At 39.5% G+C, this 20,346-nt stretch overlaps 1 protein-coding gene across 1 annotated transcript; it reads right to left on the bottom strand.

Moving 5' to 3' along the window:
- Positions 1–3,446: 3,446 nt before the first annotated feature.
- POU1F1 (POU class 1 homeobox 1) lies at positions 3,447–19,773 on the bottom strand. The gene is made up of 7 exons (XM_033145817.1): positions 19,632–19,773; positions 16,935–16,944; positions 15,015–15,154; positions 13,374–13,616; positions 12,224–12,388; positions 11,821–11,881; positions 3,447–3,675 (listed from the first exon to the last, which is right to left on the bottom strand). Exons 1-7 carry the CDS (start codon positions 19,771–19,773, stop codon positions 3,462–3,464), a joined length of 975 nt encoding a protein of 324 aa, XP_033001708.1. The 3' UTR covers positions 3,447–3,461.
- Positions 19,774–20,346: the final 573 nt, after the last annotated feature.

The raw sequence follows: 20,346 nt of genomic DNA, 5'->3' as shown, positions 1-20,346 counted from the left end.
TTAGGCTTCCACCCTCTCAAATAACAAAAATGTAGAAGTATGCAATGCTGAAAGTTTTAAACTGGCTGATATACTACAGAAGAAATTACACAGCAAAACAAACATTACGCAGCTTGGCAATAATGCTGATGCTTGTTTATCCATTGAACAGTATCCAGACAACACAACTTTTGTTTTAATTCACATTCAGGTGGTTCACACATCACATTAAACTAGGGCTGAAGAACCGCAAGTCTGCCGGGCCCCAATTTGGCCTGAAAAGCAGTTTTCCTCGAACCACACCCAAACACACCTACTATCAGGGTGTGGAGACACAGCTGCAAAGGAACAGGTGAGCTCTTTAAAGTGCACTCCTCACTGTTTCTGGGCAAGCAAGCCTTGCTGTCAGCACCAACCAGCTGATGACTGGTGCTTTCAGCAAGCCTGCCGGGATTGGCACTTAATAGCAAGCTCCAAAACAGCTTGCTATCAGCATACACCATGGGTAGCCAAACTAAGGCCCGGGAGCCAGATCCAGCCCAATCGCCTTCTAAATCTGGCCCACGGACGGTCCAGGAATCAGCATGTTGTTACATGAGTAGAATGTGTCCTTTTATTTAAAATGCATCTCTGGGTTATTTGTGGGGCATAGGAATTTGTTCACCCCCCCTCAAAATATAGTCCACCCCCCCCCCAAGGTCTGAGGGACAGTGGACCAGCCCCCTGCTGAAAAAGTTTGTTGACCCCTGGCATACACATTCATTTGCAATGCTGTCGAAGTGAAGTTGGTGATGCAAAGGATCTTCCTCTGCAGACACAACTCAAGCCATGCCTGCAATGATAGATGATAGACAGACAGATAGATAGATGGATAGCTAGATAGATTAGATTAGATAGAGGGATGGATGATAGATAGGGTCACCTTGTGATTGTGATGTCGGGGGATTGACAAGTGGGAGGCTCTACTCCTGTCAAAATGGCCTGTGGTGGATTATCAGAATCTTTCCCTTAACCTTGTCTGGATGCTGTTTTCCACTGCAATTATTTTAAACCAGGCATAGGCAAACTCGGCCCTCCAGATGTTTTGGGACTACAACTCCCATCATCCCTAGCTAACGACCAGTGGTCAGGGATGATGGGAGTGTAGTCCCAAAACATCTGGAGTGCCGAGTTTGCCTCTGCCTGTTTTAAACTATGGTTTGAAGTGACATGAACCAGGCCATTATTAAATGAGAATGGGGAAAACCACAGGGATAGCTCAGTCGATAGAGCATGAGACTCTTAATCTCAGGGTCATAGGCTTGAGACCCATGTTGGGCAACAGATTCCTGCATTGCAGGGGCTTGGGCTGAATGACCCTTCCAACTCTACAATTCTCTGACTCCACCTTGTGCTCCTTGGAGAAAAATGTGGGATCTAAATGCAACAAAATAAAAATGTATGTGTCTCCCATTCCGTGCTACGGTCATTTACAAGATGTGGGTCACATGCCGTCTAGCTTATTAATAAAGGTCCCAGTTAGAGACCCCCTATAGTACATGGTGCTTTAGCACGATCCTTTCGTTTTTAGGATGAGGCCTCTAAACTAATACATTACTGGCTTTCCTGTATAAGCCAGGATAGAGGTAATTGCTATGTTTATTCCAATGTAGTTTAGGGAATACCCCTCATTGGGCCAACTTCCTTTTGGTAACAGCAAGCTTTTAATCCTTGCTGGACTTCACAAAGCCAAAAATCAAAATGCAAAGGTAGAGTGAAGTAGCTTTAAAGATGAATGTACAGGATGCAGATGTTAGATAATGCCTCCCTATAAGCCTTTCCCATATTAAAAGTTCTTGGCAATATTTTAACCAGCAGGCCCCTCACTGTGTGCTAAAACTGCTCATTAGGCGACAGCTGCTTTAAGGAGCTTTTAGGTTTAAGGATCCTGTCAACTAGGAGAGTCCTCATCAATGCCACCGATAAGCCTGCCCCAGTCGGAGCTGACAGTTTTTTTTCATCCCCCCTCTGAAATCCCTTGATTCCTGTCATCTTTTCCTCCCCTCCTATGAAATCTCATTCTTGCATAGGAAAAGGCTTCATGCTGTAACTTATTTAGCTAGTTCAATTAACATCTAGGGTGCTAATGAGAGTATTTGGATTAAAGGACTACAGCATATAGATGTCAGCAGAATTTCCCCATAACCTCAGGCTTTTAAATATCCCTTCCATCTCAATCTCTGTCCAAATTGATTAGGCTGGTATAAGTTAAATGGCGTTTTTCTAGTCTGTGGATCTCAGTGTAAGTTTCAGAGCTTACACTTCAGGATCTACGGAATTTCTGAAATGCAGATTACAAGTGAGAGAAACCCCTTCCCCACCTGCCTGTTTCAACAGACAAGGGATTATTGGAGGCACAAATTTGAAGAGAAGAATCCCTGGAAAAGACCCTGATGTTGGGAAAGATGGAGGGCACAAGGAGAAGGGGACGACAGAGGATGAGATGGTTGGACAGTGTTCTTGAAGCTACTAACATGAGTTTGGCCAAACTGCGAGAGGCAGTGAAGGATAGGCGTGCCTGGCGTGCTCTGGTCCATGGGGTCACGAAGAGTCGGACACGACTGAACGACTGAACAACAACAACAATGTGGGTGCAGCCTGCAGCCTTGGTGTTTCGACTGCAAGTGCAGTTCTCCACACCTAGATGGATGAATATTAACTGGGTTGGAGTGGTTTAGGGAAACTGACCATAGGGGATAAATTGAATCTCTCAGTTTCTTCTTAAAGAGCAGTAACTTCAGCTGTAACCATTCTGAGTTAAACAGTAAACCATGTTTGTACAGATCAACATATAGTATCTACACAAGCTAAGATCCTCAGCTGTTTATACTTAAAATAAATAATAAGTTACTCTGCCTTTTACTTTGAAATGGAGCCAGTGCTGTTTTGTATCATAGCTAGCTACCGGTGAGTAAAAAAATGGGATATATAATTGACTTGATATTTAGATACACGGTGGCAGCGGTGAACAACTAAGAAACAGATTTTAGCCTAAAATAAAGAAAGCAAAGCACTTGGATGTGTGAGAACACCCCCTCCAAAATATGCAAGTAGTGTTCACCACAGTAGGCTTACCTTTTAAAGGTGAATATCTAACCACCTAACTTCTGCATTCTGCACCCACAGGAGTCATCATCACCCTCTGACACTATAGAAAGTGCTGTTAAAATAGGCCAAGCAGTCTTCATTCCTGCTTTGCCTATTTCCCACTTGTTTGGCATTACTAAAACACACAAGGTGCTGCTGCACTAGGCTGTATTAAGTGTGCAGTATTTAAATGAAGCATCCCTAAAATGATTTTATCATTAAGCTTGACAAACTTGTAAAAGTGTTAAGCATTACATGCCCTGCATTTATGCCAATTTCTTTTCCTTTGGGGGTGGGGGAGGGAGTCCAGTTTTCAAAGTGTTCCTGTCTAAAGACCCGCTTCACTCCAAGAAATTCTAGTGGCACTCTTGGTGGTCCTTAATAATGGAATTAAAGGTGTTCTGGTGCAAACTGGTCTTCACTCTCTTCTCTCGTTGCCTTCTGTTGCAGAACCAGACCCTCACCACTTCTTTCTCCAGACTGAGCCCCTCAGCCATCCTCATGATCTCCTGAGATGAAGGCTTGCTTTGTTCTGCAAAATGGCTCTCCAGAGCTTCTTTGGCTGCAATGCTAGAAAGGAGAACCATAACAATCCGATCATATCCTTGGCATCTCAGGCTGCATGGAAACTATGGGCCAGTTCATGCAAGGCGTTTCACATACATGATAGGGAAAAAAGTATGGCATCCACATGTCATTTGGTGCCTGGGTTGTGCGATACAAATAGGAAGCATCATCCATATTTATCCCCGTGCTTTCAATACTGGCGGAGAAAAAGAGGGCAGCACCAAATTCAAGAGAGAAAAGAGAAAAGCAAGGCTCAAATTGGTGCTTTAAAAATGGATGGTATATTGCCAAAGGTGTCTTAGTGAAAACCTTCCATGGCAATATCTCTCACATGTCCAGAGAGGCCTCAGCCACTTCCACCTTTGGAGGCCCCTAGCTGTAATAGAAAATACAAATGACAACACGAGCAAATATATATATATATATATATATATATATATATATATATATATATATATATATATATATATATAAATCTGTACCAGTTAACACAAAAGTATGTGTTTTACCAAATCACATTTTAAATTGGCTTAAATTTGCGTTTCTAATCTGAGAGCATAACATTTAGAAAACAAGTTGGAAACCTTTTTTTTTTTTTTGTTTTCTTCACAATCAATCTCTTTATTGTTTAAAATCATAACAACTAAAAAATCTTCAGCCATTAACAAACATACATTACATACATTACATACATACATACATACATTACATTCATGCTTTCAGTCATCTTACAAGTATCCACATTTATTCTTACAACACTTCATAACACTCGATCTCAAAACTTCCAATTATCCTTTTTGTATTTCTTAGTTAACTTCTTTAACAAAACATACAGTTGTGATTCTTGTTCCTACTCTTACTGTCTTCTCATACTCTCCACTTAATTTTTAAGGTTCAATCTAGATCTGCTTTTAGGATTTCAGTTAAACCACTCTCTGTTAGATATTCTTTAAATACCCTCCATTCTTTCCAAACCTCCTGAATCATCTGTCCTCTTATTTTGCCCGTTGTTTTGGCTAACTGTAAGTATTCTATCATTAGGTTTTGCCAATCGGCTATAGATGGTATAACCTTGCTTTTCCAGTTTCTAGCCACTAGCATTCTCGCTGCTGTGGTACCATACATACATAGAACTCTTTTCTCTTTTTTAATTTCATCTGGTAGAATACTTAATAGGAATGTTTCTGGTCTTTTTTTAAAATTGGTTTTTATCAACTTTTTCAATTCTTCATAGATCTGGTTCCAATAATTGTTTACTTCTGGACACGTCCACCACATATGCTTCCGGTTTTGCCGCAACCGCGAACGAACGCGCTCCGCGAAAGCTGCAAGCTGGAGCGTTCGCCACGGAGTTTTTTGGGGTGCTGTGAGGGCTGCACGACCCCGAAAAGGCTTGAGGGGGTGACCCTCAGCCGAAGGATCCAGCGGTGCCAGAAGGGAACCCCGAATTCTTTTGCTTAGCGGTAAGAGAGTGGAGGGACCCGGCACGAGGATTAGAACGACTCCTGGCGAAAAAGCCCCGGAATTCGGAACGGCGAAAGAGCGGTAAAGCTTCCAACTTTATACCACCCCTAGATCACTACCTAATCGGCATAATTTATAGACTGTAACAACAAATCCTGCCGATTAGAGACTGGATTTCGGAATTGAGGGGGAAAAGGGAGAAAACGGAAATTATCCTTAATGTAATTGATCTCACTACAGACAATTAAAGGCTCAATCGATTAAAATGGACTATATATAAGAGAAATACTGCGGTAAACCTCTCCTTTTTCCGATAAATATAAGGCGAAAAGGAAAAAGAAAGAAAGGGAAATAAAGGAGAGTGAAAGAGAAAGGAGAGAAAGACGCTATTTTTGTGAGACCCAGCAATCTAACGCTGACAAAGGAAGAGGAGCTTTCTGGTCTTTAACAGGATCTAAAGAAATTTAAAGAGACTCTCTGATAAAAAATAAAGTATTTTACTTACGAGAGACAAAGATGGAGTAGCGTGGAGTTGTGATGGGAGGGGAGATGTGATGAAAGGAGGCAGAGGCAGAAGGAAGTGAGCAACAAAGAGGCGGAGAAAGACCTTAAAGCAGAAGCCCAGTAAAGAAAGGGAAACCTCCGAAAACAGCGACATCAGTGGCCACTAGTGGGACTGCAAGGAGAAAGAAATAGAAATAGAAAGGAAGAAAAGACAGCGACACAAGTGGCAAGAGGAGTAATTGCAGGTTGTCAAGAACTGGTGAAAAGAAATAAATAAAAAGAAATTAAAGGAATAAAGAAATTACAGGACAGAGAATTGTATAATGACAACAATTAAAAAATATAACACAAGAAGAAACTCAGGCACAGAACAAGATATGGAAATTAAAGAGCTGATCCTGAGCCTAAGAGGAGACATAAGAGGGGATATAGGAGAAATGAAGAAAGAATTTAATGACTTAAAAGTGGAAGTAAACAACAACATGAAAGGAATTGAAGAAAAGCTAGATCAAATGAATGGAAGAATAGAGAGCAACACCAAAGCAATTACAGAATTGAAGACGCAAGTATTGGAGTTGACAGAGGAGAACAAGGGACTGGTAAAGACAATACAGGACAATAAAAACAAAATACAGATTTTGGAGGAGACTGTAAAGAAAGCGTTTAAGGAAATCAAAGAGTGTAAAAAGGAGGGAGACAGGGCAAGGAAGGAAAGGGAGGAGTTCAAAATAACCCAGGAGGCAACCTGGGATGCTATGTCGATGTTACAAATGCAAGTTAAGGGGAATGTTCTCAGATTCAGGGGTGTCCCAGAAATACCAGAAGGAAACCTGCAAAAAATAATTATTAAAGAGATAGCAACATGGTTAGAAATGCAGGAGGAAGTAGTGACTGAGGGTATAGAAACGGTTTTCAGGGTCAACTCCAAGAAAGCGAAAGAAAACAAGTGGCCAGGAGACTGTCTGATCTCTTTTGAATCAAATAAGCTGAGAAACCAAATCTTACAAACTAGAAGGAGAAAGATTCTTAAGATAGAGGGAGGAAACATAATAGTGCTGAAGGAAGTTCCTCCTCGCTTATTGAGAAAAAGAGAGAGGTACCAATTCCTTACAAGAGCACTGAGGGCAAAGTCTATTGCCTTCAAGTGGGAATATCCGGAAGGAATATCCTTTAGTTTCAAAGGGAAGAGGAGGAGGTTTGATACACCAGAAGATGCTGACCTCTTTTTTGAAAGGTACAGGAAGGAATTAGGAGGTGAGAGACTGCAAATAGGAAAAGAACCCAACCCAGAGACAACGCAAGAAGAAAGTAGCTCTGAAAGTGAATAGAGAGTTTTAACATAACGGTGTGTAGTTTAATACAATAAAATGAATCTCAAAATATTATCATGGAATGTGAATGGTTTAAATAATAAGGTAAAAAGGAACAGAATAAGACACGTACTACTGAAACAAAAGTTAGATATTATTTGCTTACAAGAAACCCACATAAAAAGAGACCACAAAAGAATATTAATAGACCCAAAACTAGGAGTTGAATTTATTGCAGCGGATGAGAAAAAGAAGAGAGGGGTAGTGATTTATGCAAGATCCAACCTGGAGCCACAATTAATTTATGTTGATGAAGAGGGAAGAACGGTTATTCTCAAGATCACTTATAGAGGCGAGCTAATATATATTATAGGAATATATGCACCTAACGGGAAGAAAGTAGAATACTTTAAGAAGATTGAATCTAAACTGATGGAATTTGCCGAAGGGAAAATGGTGATGATGGGGGACCTAAATGGGGTAGCCAACCCGCAATTAGATAGAACGGGGAAAGGAGATGGGAAAAATCAAGGAAAATTGCCATATACCTTTTTTAGAATGATGGGAAAATTAGACATGAAAGACAGCTGGAGATTTCAAAACGAAATAGAAAGAGAGTACACATATTTTTCGAGTGCAAAAAAAACTGCAAGCAGAATAGATGCGATCTGGTTGTCAATAGATTTATTGAATAGAATTAAGGAAATTAAAATAGAACCAAGGACATTTTCTGACCATAACCCAATGCTACTTCAATTGAGACCAGAATGGTCAACAGGAATAAGAAGATGGAAATTAAATAACGATCTGTTATATGATGAAAAAATTCTGGAAGGTGCAAAAAAAGAATTAGTGGATTTTTTCAAATTAAATAATGATAAGCAAATGGAGCAAGGAATAATATGGGATACAGGGAAAGCATTTATCAGAGGCTACTTCATAAAACAGAATATCAGGAAAAAAAGGGAAAAGAAAAAAGAAAAAAAAAGAATAATTGAGGATTTGAATAAAAAAGAAAAGGAATTATATAAGAGCCCAAAAAATGAAAAATTAAGAAAAGAGATAAATATGTTAAAAACAGAATATAAAACCAAAGTAGAACAGGAGATGGAATGGAATTTAAAAATTTGGAACCGAAATAAATTCGAATTTGCAAACAAACCAAGCAAATTTCTTGCTTGGCAATTGAAAAAAAGAAAAAATGAAAAAATGATAAATAGAATAAAGATTGGGGATAAATATATAAACAAACCACAGATGATAGTAGATAATTTTCTGAAGTATTATGAGGAATTATATAAGAAAAAGGAAGAAGATTGTAAAGAAATAAATAATTACTTAGAGAAATACAAATTAGAGACTATTATAGAGGAAAAAGCAAAAGAAATGGATACCCCAATTACAGTACAGGAGATCAGAAATGTAATGAAGAAATGTAAAACCGGGAAATCACCAGGACCCGACGGATTACCGATAGAATATTATAAAAAAATGGAAGAAATAATGATAAATCCATTAAAAGATCTAATGAACCAAATATTACTTAAAGGAAGTTTACCAGACTCTTGGAGAGAAGCATATATTACACTCCTACCCAAACAGGATGCGGACCTCGACCTAATGAAAAATTACAGACCGATCTCTCTCTTAAATAGTGACTACAAATTGTTTGCAGGGGTGATTGCCAACAGATTAAAAAATGTAATTAAAGATATCGTACACCCCAATCAGGCAGGATTTATACCAGGTAGACAAATCTCAAATAACATAAGGAATATAATAGATATTTTAGAATATTTAGAGTTTAAAATAGATAAAAAAGCAGCTTTGCTGCTTTTGGATGCCGAAAAGGCATTTGACAATGTCTCCTGGGAGTTTATGAAAAGACACCTGGAAAAAATTGGATTTAAAGAAAACATGAGGAGGGCTATAGAGGCAATCTACAACCAGCAGAGAGCAAGGTTAATCATAAATGGGAGCGTAACGAATAGCTTCCAAATATCCAAAGGAACCAGGCAACGGTGTCCCCTTTCACCCTTGTTGTTTGTATTGGTATTAGAGGTCCTACTAAATAACATTAGAAAAGAAAGAAAACTAAAAGGAATTGTAGTGGGAAAGAATACCTATAAGGTGAGAGCATTCGCCGATGATCTAATAATTACGACACAAGAACCCAAAGAGAATATACCGATAGCATTAGATATAATCAAAGAATACGGAAAGGTGGCGGGGCTTAAAATAAATTATCAAAAAACTACCCTGATGACCAAAAATCTGAACAAAATTGAAAAAGAAGAACTACATAAATTAACAGGATTGGAAATCAAAAATAAGGCTAAGTATTTAGGAATAAATATAACACCTAAAAGTATCAATCTTTTTGATGATAATTATAAAAAAACATGGAGAGAAGTAAAGGCAAACATGGAGACATGGAACAAACTAAACCTTTCATTGTGGGGAAGAATATCGGTGGCTAAGATGAGCATCCTCCCAAAAATGCTATATCTATTTCAAGCAATACCAATATTGGGGGGCATGAAAGTCTTTAAAGAATGGAAAAAGGATCTAGCCAAATTCATATGGAACGGGAAAAGACCTAGGATCAAGTTTGAATTACTGACTGATAGGAAAGAAAGGGGAGGGTTTGCCATGCCAAACTTGGAGTTATATCATGCAGCCGCAGCACTAAATTGGATAAGAGATTGGATAACTTTAAAAGATTATGAATTATTAGATTTAGAAGGTGTGGAAAACAGATATGGTTGGCACTCCTACCTACTATATGAAAAGGTAAAAGTCCACAAGGGTTTTTTGAACCATTTAATTAGGAAATCACTGTATTTAATATGGATAAAATATAAGGGAATCCTAGAACCCAAAATCCCCTTATGGACATCACCCATAGATGTGATAACAATTAAAAAGATAAATATGGAGGGAGGAAGGGCCACCTATCGAATGTTATTGGAAGAAAAAGAGAACGATCTGCATCTGAAAAAATATGAAGAAATTAAAGAACACTTAAATGATTGGCTACAGTATTTCCAAATTTATCAAAGATTTATAATAGACAAAAAAAGTGGTTTGGCAAAAGAAAAATCAAGATTCGAGAAAGAGGTAATCCAAAGCAAGGGGAAGTATATTTCAAATATTTACAACATACTGTTAGAATGGGATCTAAAAGAGGAAGAGGTAAAATCTGTTATGGTGAAGTGGGCCCAGGATTTCGGGTATAATATATTAATGGAGCAGTGGGAAAGGTTGTGGCGGGTAGATATAAAATTTACCGCCTGCTACAACTTAAGGGAACACATATTGAAAATGATATATAGGTGGCACCTCACCCCGGAAAAAATAGTAAGGATGTACAGGAATGGATCCCCATTGTGTTGGAGGTGTGGAAATGAAATTGGGTCTTATAAACAAGTTGGAAACCTTGTTACGATATTACGATATTGCCTCATTCTTTGGGGAAACTACAAATGAATGTTGAAATTGCCTCCAAGCTGCTTGTTCTGCTTTTCAGCCCAAAACTGAAATATTGTGAAAATATTCAGATATGTGGTGTATTTTTTTTCCAAAGCCAAGTGGGTAACAAAAAACAATTCCCTCTGTAGCGGAACAATTTTTCATTTTGGCCACAAGGGGGAAGCATTATACTTTATGTTTGACATGAAAAGGGCTGTCCAAAGCAGTTATAGGATTCTGATGTAAAATAAGCCGGGATGGTGTGTTCCCTTTTCAGGGTTTCATTTTAGAGAAGTTGTGCTTTGCAATGTATTTGTGTTGCTGAGGTTAAACAAGCCAGGAATGGGTGAGTGTATCAGCATCGGCAGGGTGGTGGAGTAAAACAAAACATTGTGGTTTTTATCGATTCAAAATAGTAGAAGATTGAATTAGCATGGGTCTTTTAAAGGGACCATGAACTCAACTGTAAGTATATGGAGGAACATAGTGTGATGTTTTGGACCTCGCCCCCCCCGCCCCACAAATACAAGGACCATATATGTAATTAGCAAGGCAATCCTATTAACCCGAAGGTTGGTGGTTCGAGCCCAGCCAGGGAAGGCTGTGGGCAGGATCCCTGCATTGCAGGGGGTTGTACTAGATGACCCTCAGGGTCATTCATTCATTCATTATATTTCTATGCCACTTTTCACTTACGTGAGTCACAAAGCAGCTTACAACAATAAACAACATAACAGACCATCACAATTACAACATAAATCATATAGAATAATTAACAAATCGCTAGTAAAACAATTACAAATCATCAGCAAAGCAACCATCTTCTATAAAACACTTATTAACAAAACAACTAAAGGGAGAAAAGCTAAGCAGCCTAATTCTACAAGCCACCGGGGGTGGGGAGGATTTCCAACTCTACAATTCTATGATTCTAGGGACTTAGCCTCAGATAAGTGTTTTATAGCAGGGAAGGGCCCCCTCTTTGTGCTTAAGGGCTGCATTGCATTAGTGGGACAATGGGGAAGACTCTTACCTTTCCACAGGAGGCTATTTTCTAGCCACACAAGAGTCAGAGGTTTACACACACACACACACACACACACACACACACACACACACACACACCTCCATCATCCATCCAGATGAGTAAGATGGGCAAAAGCACCCATGGGTGGCATGGAGCAGGGACATTGGGGGGTTCATCCTAGGGGATGTGTGGGGAAAGTCTTGAGGGATGGCTAGAAAGACCAGGTCTTTTGCCCCTGGACCCGAGGTCCCTAACCCCTGGTATGTAGGATGGCAGCCTTAGGGGACTATTCCTACAGATGGGAATACTCAAGTGCTGACTGCCTGCATTTCCCAAAGCTGAAAAGCCCAGTTCAGCATCCAGCCACATTACCTTATGGTTGTTCTGCGTTTCCTTTTCCGCTCATTCACTCCAACTTTTTCATTGTATAAAGCTGCAGAACAGAACATTGTGAGAGAAAGCGACTTCCAATGATAACATGCACAGTATCAAAAGCTATTGTGACCTGCAATTCCTGTGAACTAAACACTCACATTTCAGTGATTTCAAAACATGACCCACACCTAAGACCCAGGGGCGCTTTGTCACCTGGTTCATGGGCACCTGGGACAGAGCTAGTGGGAACAATCCTGCTTCTTCCCTTGACTAAATGTGCTAAAGGGGTTGTTGCAGCAGGCCTGTGCTTTCTGAAAATTGCTCTCTGCTCCACATCAGTTTCAATGCACACAAGCAAGGAAATCTCCTTAAAGAAGAGCTGTGGAATTTTGGGTTATACCTCCTACTTGTTCTGCTTCCTCCAGCCACTTGGTTAGGATGGATTTTAGTTTGCAAGCATTCTTGAAGCTCAGCTGCAAGTTTTCAAACCGGCAAATAGTTGTTTGGCTGAACTCAGAGCCATGCACAGCAGCCAAAGCCTCCCCAACATTAGTTTGGGTATAACCTGCCGAAAGAAAAGAATCCTAGAAGCTCAAGGAAAGATGTTGGCATAGGAACACTTTATCTGTTTATCAATTTACACACACACACACACACACACACACACACACACACACACACACTGGTGATTTTGAAGCTCTTCCTGAATTTTTCTTTCATCTAATAAAACAAATCTGATTTTGATTTCACACCAATCAGACACAGAAAAGGTTTTCCAATGGGGAAGCCATTAATCTGTGGCTGCAAAAATAACAAAGACTCCCCTGTCACCTTGTAGACTGCATGTGCTAATTAGCTTACCAATGCCAGGCTGTCCAAATTATCAACTTTGCATGAATGGCCACTGGTAATGCCATAATTAGCACTCCTTGTACTTTTCTGCATTTCTTTTTCTTCTGACCTCAGTGAGATCGGTAGAGGATGATTCTGCATCTATGGATAACACTTAATGCATCTACAGTCACTTTATGCACCACATGCCACAGACGTCATGCCAAAGTAAATTTCTTTGTTTTTAAGCTGCCACAAGACTCGCTGTTGCTTGTACAAAATAAATGTTTTAATTTTAACAAAGAAGCAGACAAACTAAAAAGAGAGTCTGGGACTTACCGGTATCCTTGCACTATACAAGGCTTGCACTATACCTTTCCTACTACTCAGAAAAGACATTCACATTTAGATTTCTTGCATATGATCATTTACATCAGTGCACAATTTTTGAAAAATGTGGGAGGCTTGAAAAGCTCCAGTATTGGGTAAAAACCCAGTTCATTCACAATAGTACTTAGACATGGACCTTTCATGCTGCCCTTTCTACTCTGCTTCTGAAAATTGACCATTTTATCATTATCAGTATGCCACAATCCATGCATTTGTCGCTTTAGCATAAGATTATATATATATATATATATATATATATATATATATATATATATATATATATATATATATACAATCTCCTAACATCCTTAGTTAAATGAGTCTCATACCCAGCTTAATTCTTCTCAGCTTGAACTCATTGGCAAACTTTTCTAGCTCCCTGATTTCAGGAGAATCCATGTCCATTGGTTCTTCGATTGACTTGTTCTTCTTGCGGAATTCCTGCTTAAAATCAGTGACCGAGTCATCTCCAAGGATGGAGGGGTGCATGGAAGGAAAGCTGTGGCCCAGAGCACATGAACTGGCGCTCAGCGCATGGTCAGGGAATTTATAAAGGCAAGGGGTGAGGCTACCTGTTGGAGAACAAAAACAAATGCTATAATTTCCTAGATCACATCATTTAGCAGCAGTGCAATCCTAGGCAGACTTTTACTCAGAAGTAAGCCTCACCAAGATCAATAGGACTCGCTCGCAGGTAAGTGGCATGGGATTGAAGTCTTAATAGCTTATTCTCATTTCATATTACCCTGGTCCTATGTCCACTGGTCTTATTGATCGTTCTGTAAACTGCTCTGTGACCATCTGTGGTGAAAAGTGATCTATAAATACTGTATTGGAAATGAATAAAGAAATAGACTGTGCTGGCTTCCCAATTTGCTTCCAAGCCCATTAAAGGTGCTTAAACCCTAAAAAGCTGAGGGCCAGGTTATCTGAAACACTATCTCCACCCATATGAACCTTCCCACAAGCTAAGAAGTCCTTTCGTATCTCCCACCAGAAAAATAGATTTGGTTAGTGAATAGACACTAAGCTGTCTGGGGCAGCTCCTGGGTTTGCAGAATTCCCTCCCAATGAAGATGACTAGCCCCAACCACAAGGTCCCTTTTAGTCATCCTTATTCTGTATACCTTTTCATCATTTTTAAATGGTTGTACTTGAGGAATGATTCCAGCAGATTCCACACAAAAAATGCTTATGTCCTGTGGAGATGGCAGTACCAAATCAGTGGTGCATGCCCTTCTGGCTTGCACTCTTTATAAAGACTTGAGGAATAAGATTATCACCCCTCTTTTATTGTCCATTCTGGGTCGCCCAACCACTGCTACAGTGGCAGATCAAGATGAGCAGGTGACAGCAAAGGTTGCAAGGTTTTTAGCTGGGGCAATCAGAATAAGATCCACTATTTGACTATTGATTATAAACCCTAAAATGTATTTTATATAATTGACTTTTTATTTTTATTATTGGATATCGTATTGTTGTTTTATTGCTATGGCTGATGGCTGATGCAAATAAAGAATCATTCATTCATTCATTCCCGATGATGATAACTAGCTCCAACCACAAGGTCCCTTTTAGTCATCCTTATTTTGTATGGCTTTTCATTGTTTTTAAATGGCAATTAAGATTTAAACCCTGCTCCTTTTGATTTTGAACTACTGCTGTTACAGGAATGCCACTCGGGAACTGAAGCCTTTTATGTAATAAGGTTAATCAGTTAGGGAAAACAAAACAAAATGAAACAGGACACACTTGCCTTGCAATGTGCCAACACCATTCACAATGTTGGGATGGGGCATACTGCAGGTCTGCAAAATGCGGCTTTGAGAGAGGCTGGCTGCCAGCATATCTGGACCCGTAGGCTTGATACCTGGGTAAAAAGTGGGGGAGGAAGTTGAGAGTGCAGTAATACCATTTCAGTTGTGACAAACTGAATTTGAGCCCACTGGTTTTAAGAGAACATTTCTTACCTGCCATCACTCCGTAGGCAGCTTGCTGGTTTCCATAATGGCAGGATGGGATGGAATAATGCAGACCTGATAGAACATTTCCCAGTGTCGGCATGGAGAGGCATATGGAGGAAGATTTAGGGGTTGGGGTTAGCAAAACAGATAAGACCAGTAAGAACATGTATAGGGACCCAAAGAGCATCCTTTCAACCCAACAAAAGTATACTATGCCATTGAAATTCTACTCAATATTGACCCAGAATAGATTCCAATGTACAGTTAGCAGAGTAAAAACTTAAACACGTTGCAGGATTCCCCTCCAAAATAGACCAGAGGCAATTAATATTTCTTCCAGCCGAGCTTTACTGCTACTGAAGGAAAAGAGCATAATGGTCACCAATCCAATACATTCAGGACTGGCACTGTCCATAAAAAATCCAGTTGCAGCAGACTTAACTTAAATTTACAATAATTTAAAATAAGTCTTAAACTTTAACACTAAGCATACAGTACTATGTAAAGAACACCACACCAGAAGGAAAAGATATAGAAAGAGAAAGTGAAACCCAGGCTCCTTCTGGCCCTCCTTTTATAGTCAGCATGACCTTGACTGAAAAGGTGAGAGAACCAGTTTAAGCCAGCTGTACTCGGCGTCTCTGAAGGAATAACACGAAACATCAGGAACCTCCTGCTTGTTTCTTTCACACAGAGAAGCTTCCAGAACCCTCTTGGATTAATTAGAATAGGGAAGATCTCTACACATCAGATCAATACTTTCTGCACCAAGAAATGCAAACTGACATACTATACCAATAATGGCCAAACTTGGCCCTCCAGCTGTTATGTTGGACTACAACTCCCATCATCCCTAGCTAACAGGACCAGTGGTCAGGGATGATGGGAGTTGTAGTCCCAAAACATCTGGAGGGCCAAGTTTGACCATCACTGTACTATACCCTTAACAACTTGGGACCAGTGTACTAGGATTGCCTTGCCCCAAATGTGCCCATTTGACCTCTTCAATTGAAGAATTAGCATCACTACAAGTGTCATACAAGACCCGTTTAGTATGGCAGCATCTACACTTTGGAACTCCTGCCAGTTGAGATGAAGCAGGTGCCTTCACTGTTCTATGTTTGGTGTCTGCTAAAAAAGAATCCTGTTTAGACAAGCCTACCCAGACACTAAGAAAGTGAAGGTAATTTTAATTAGCTTTAGTATTTTACCTTCTATATGCTTTCAAGTATGGTTGTAATCCCCCCCTTTATTTTATTGTTTTATCTTTCTGTAAACTGCTTTGAAACTACTAGCATGAGTTTGGCCAAACTGCGAGAGGCAGTGAAGGATAGGCGTGCCTGGCGTGCTCTGGTCCATGGGGTCACGAAGAGTCGGACACGACTGAACAACAACAAACTGCTTTGAGCGTTGTTCTTTTCTTTTACGACCAAGTTGTGTATAAATGTTATGAAACGAACAAACAGGCAAACAAATAATATGTTATATTCACATTTTGGATCTGTCTTGAGTCTGTACTGTACCTTTTGGAGAGCATCTTAAGAAAGTGTGTGAATTTGAGCTGTACATTCAGGGAAAGCAACTGCATGCACACAGCTTTCAATGCAGCTCAGATTTACCATGCAGGACAAAGTTGTTGAAAGCAGGTGGAGCAGAAGTCCAGTAAATGTAGGCCATTGTGTGCTAGTTATAGTGATTACTGGAAAAGCTTGACACATAAAATAGAAAATATGCTTATGAGATTTTATTTTATTGTGTAAATTTTACAAAATAAAACTTTTTTTTAAAAAAATAGTAATAATTGCCAAGTCTGATGTGGGGCAGATGATAAAGGAATCAAAGGAACATTTGACTACTTCTTGAATTATGAATGGCTTCTGCATTAGTCAAATATACCCATTGTTCTTTGGTTTGATTCCATTTCACACAGAAGGAACTCCCTTGCCAGCAAATCAGTGCATCCAGTTTTACTTCAAAACAGAACTGTTTGTTAAAGATCACACATGCAAGTTTCAATATAGTTCTGTACTAATCACAGGCAAACCTTATCTGACAGGCTTGTCAAAAGTCCACAGTCTGAACTATTCACAAAATTAAAAAGCATATGTTTCTATGTGTGTGGCAGGGGAGTTATGCACTGCAAATAAATCACTGTGTGCCAAGCCATTTTTTATTTTCATTCTTCAGCCACAGTTCTTGTTTTAAGGCATTGAAATAGAAATGAATTATATTCCTGGAAGGATTCTATTTCACATTAAATTAAAACGGCAGTGCAGCGTTCTGCTTCTTTCTTCATTTCTTTTGAATCCACAAATTGGTTTTCTCCCATGTAACAGAAAAAAAGTTTTAACTTAATGATCTTTGAAATAGTTGGATACAGTATAATATGCTTTCAGGGTCATCTGCTTTAATGCACATCTTGATGCTTCTCTGAAATTAAAAACGGAGAGCTCTTGAAGTCACAGAAAACCTAAGGAACTGAAAAGAGCCTGGGTTAAATTGCCTGCAGGGGAGAGGAAAGAGTAGCAGTTTCTCAGCACAATGACTTTCATGCATCACTGATATAACTCATTTGGGAGAAACCAGATGCAGAGTGATGAAGCAACTCCACACAAAAGCCTCTGTCGATGGGACATGGATCTCTATCTTAAAAATCATATTTATTTATTTAATCGTATTTATTTGTTGACTTTAGATCTCTCCCTGCCTTCCCAAGGAGCAGCTATTACTCTAAACCAGCACCAGGCACCCTCTGCTTACTTCTGAGTGGTCTGTCCTATTGTTGTTGATGTGGCATGACTAGTCACTGGCACCATAGTGCAGCATTTAGTTGTGAGTCCACAACTACCAGAAAGTTATTTGGAGGTGGGTGCCAGTGTTAGTGGCGAGACATTGGTGAAGTCGAGGTTGACCAGGTAGAACTTTGCCAAGGTAGCCCTCAAACCTAATTCTGGTACTTCTTGAAACAACTCTTATTTTGAAAACTTATTCTAAAACTGTAAACTCTCTGGCAGGTTATATAAAACCCTGCAAGTGTTTGAAAGTATGACTTGAGAAAATGCAGATGTGGCAGAAAGTTCAGAAACCCATGGCCCACTTTTCCAGTTTAGACTGACTTTGGATACGGCTGTGTTTCCAATCCCAATTCAATCATACCCAATTTCTGAGATCTTTGAGGCCATTTCCAGCTGGGTTCAGACATGCTGGTGGTAGGAAAATGGGACAGAGTATCTATGGTTGCAGCCCAGACTATGTAATTCCCTCTAGGAGGCTTGTTAGCTTCTTCCTTATCAAACTTTTATTGGTTGGTGAAAACTCTTTTTGATGTACCTTCAATATAGATTAATTCTCACTCCCTGTGCCCCTCCCTGGGTTTTAGGTAGCAGCTTTTTCTGATTCTATTTTCTCTTCTGCTTAAACACACACTGGAGTTTGAAAAAAATGGGCATACAAATGATTTTATTTAAGGTTGAAATGTCATTTCACATCACTTGGAATAAATTGATGCTTTTGATCAACTCTAAGGGCCCTTCCAAGCATCGATTATATTGTGCTTTCATGATTATTTGGTACCAGGGAGGTTATACATACAATCCCAATTTCAATACTGTTTGTGTTTGCAAAGGTTTGGGAGGCAGACAAATTCTTCTGTTTCCAAACAGTGCGTGTTCCTGCAAAAATCCTTTAATTTTTTATACCACAAACATTCCAAGTTTCCCCCACCCCCACTCCCAGATATCTTTTATAGCACTTTAGTTCAAGATGTGCAGCTCCAGATGACAATAGTGCAGTAATATTGGGGAAGCATTGTAGAACAACTAATAAAGCAGAAGGATGTGTGGATTCTCCAAGATAAACCCACCACAAATTCAGTATAAATGAGTCAATTACATGTTGCAGAATATACCACCACCGAGAGCAGGAGCAATAACAACAAAAATAAAATGTCATATGGAAGAGTCCAAATGAAATGAAAATTGTTAATAATGCCATACTTAGACATGCAACTGAAAACAGGATTTATTAGCTTGGTTAAGTTTGCAACAGCTTAGATTTTTAGTGCTGGCATATGTGCAAACTGGTTGGTTTTATTTTCCACTTCATAAAATGCATCTTCCCATTCTTTAGTATGAGTTTTTGAGAAGTAGGAAATAAGACATTTCAGATTGTAAATGGTTTTAAGAATTGCGATACGCTTTTACCATTTTAGATTTATGTTTCATCTTGTTTCTAATTGGTTTTAAAGTTTGTACATCGTGTGAATTGATTTTATTCACACGTTTGTACACCACCCTGGAATCTTCTGATGAAACATTTAAGAAACATTTTAAAGAAATACGATATCAGATAAGTAAATAAGACACCAGCCTTTTGATGATGCATTATGATGATTCAGCTTCACCACTGTGAAGATTTTACTGGAAAGCTAATATGGCAATTAAAAAAACCAACAACTACACCATACGCAATTAAACCTGGCATGCTGGTAGCTTTAGTTTGAACCATTTGCTCAGAGAATCAAATCTCTTTAAAAAGTTTTCCCTTCAAGGTCTTGCGTAGCATATGAAAGATGCCAAGGCATGGCACATTGAGAACAGCAACACTGATAGAATAAAAAAGTACCTGTTGATACCACATTGGTGGCATGATTGGAGACAGGTAAGCACTCTGCAGCACTGTGATGCATTATCAGAGGCAGAGAGGTTGACGAGTCTGAATTCAAAGGGATGAAGGTGTCAGCTGAAGGAAAGGCTTGACAACTCATTCCCACAAGCAAACAGAAAAGGAAGAATGAAGAGATGCCTTGCCTTCCTCCCAAGTCTACCCTATGCAGTTCCCAGCAGTTCGGATTCGATTGCTACCACTTTCCCTTACATATATACATAACATGGGTTATGGTGCACAGGGAAGTCGTGTGCAGGTATTTATACTGTCAGGAAATCCCTTTATCCATTTTAATGTGCTTTGCCTGGCCAAGTTGCCTGATCACTTAGGAACCTCCTTCCTCCCCACCCAAATGCAACAGACACCCAATTAATGAGGGGAAACCAGAGACCCAATTTTTGCAGGTTCTTTTAAAGCAGGCTTTTGTGAAGGAACAATATTGGATAAGGCTGCAGGAGGGAGTCTTTTTACCCCAATTTCTGCTCATATGATAGTTGCGGAAACCTCCTCAGTGTTATCCAACCGTATGAACACCTGCCCCAAAAGCCAAAAAAATAAACACTCAAATCACACGGAGATGCCCACCGCACAAAGCAAAAGGTTGAAAATCCAAAATCTTACACACAAAAACCCCAAATCCAAAAGTTATACATGTACATTAAAGCCAAAACCT

The sequence above is a fragment of the Lacerta agilis genome, chromosome 4, assembly GCF_009819535.1.
Source record: "Lacerta agilis isolate rLacAgi1 chromosome 4, rLacAgi1.pri, whole genome shotgun sequence".
Lineage (NCBI taxonomy): Eukaryota > Metazoa > Chordata > Lepidosauria > Squamata > Lacertidae > Lacerta > Lacerta agilis.
This window is presented reverse-complemented; position numbering and strand designations above follow the sequence as displayed.

Coding starts and splice junctions, on each gene's coding strand:
- POU1F1 (XM_033145817.1), bottom strand. CDS start 19,773: ATGAGTTGTCAAGCCTTTCCTTCAGCTGACACCTTCATCCCTTTGAAT. Junction 12,389..13,373: donor GCTGAGAAGAATTAAGCTGG/GTATGAGACTCA, acceptor TTCTTTCGGCAG/GTTATACCCAAACTAATGTT. Junction 3,676..11,820: donor AAACGCAGAACAACCATAAG/GTAATGTGGCTG, acceptor TCTCCTTTCTAG/CATTGCAGCCAAAGAAGCTC.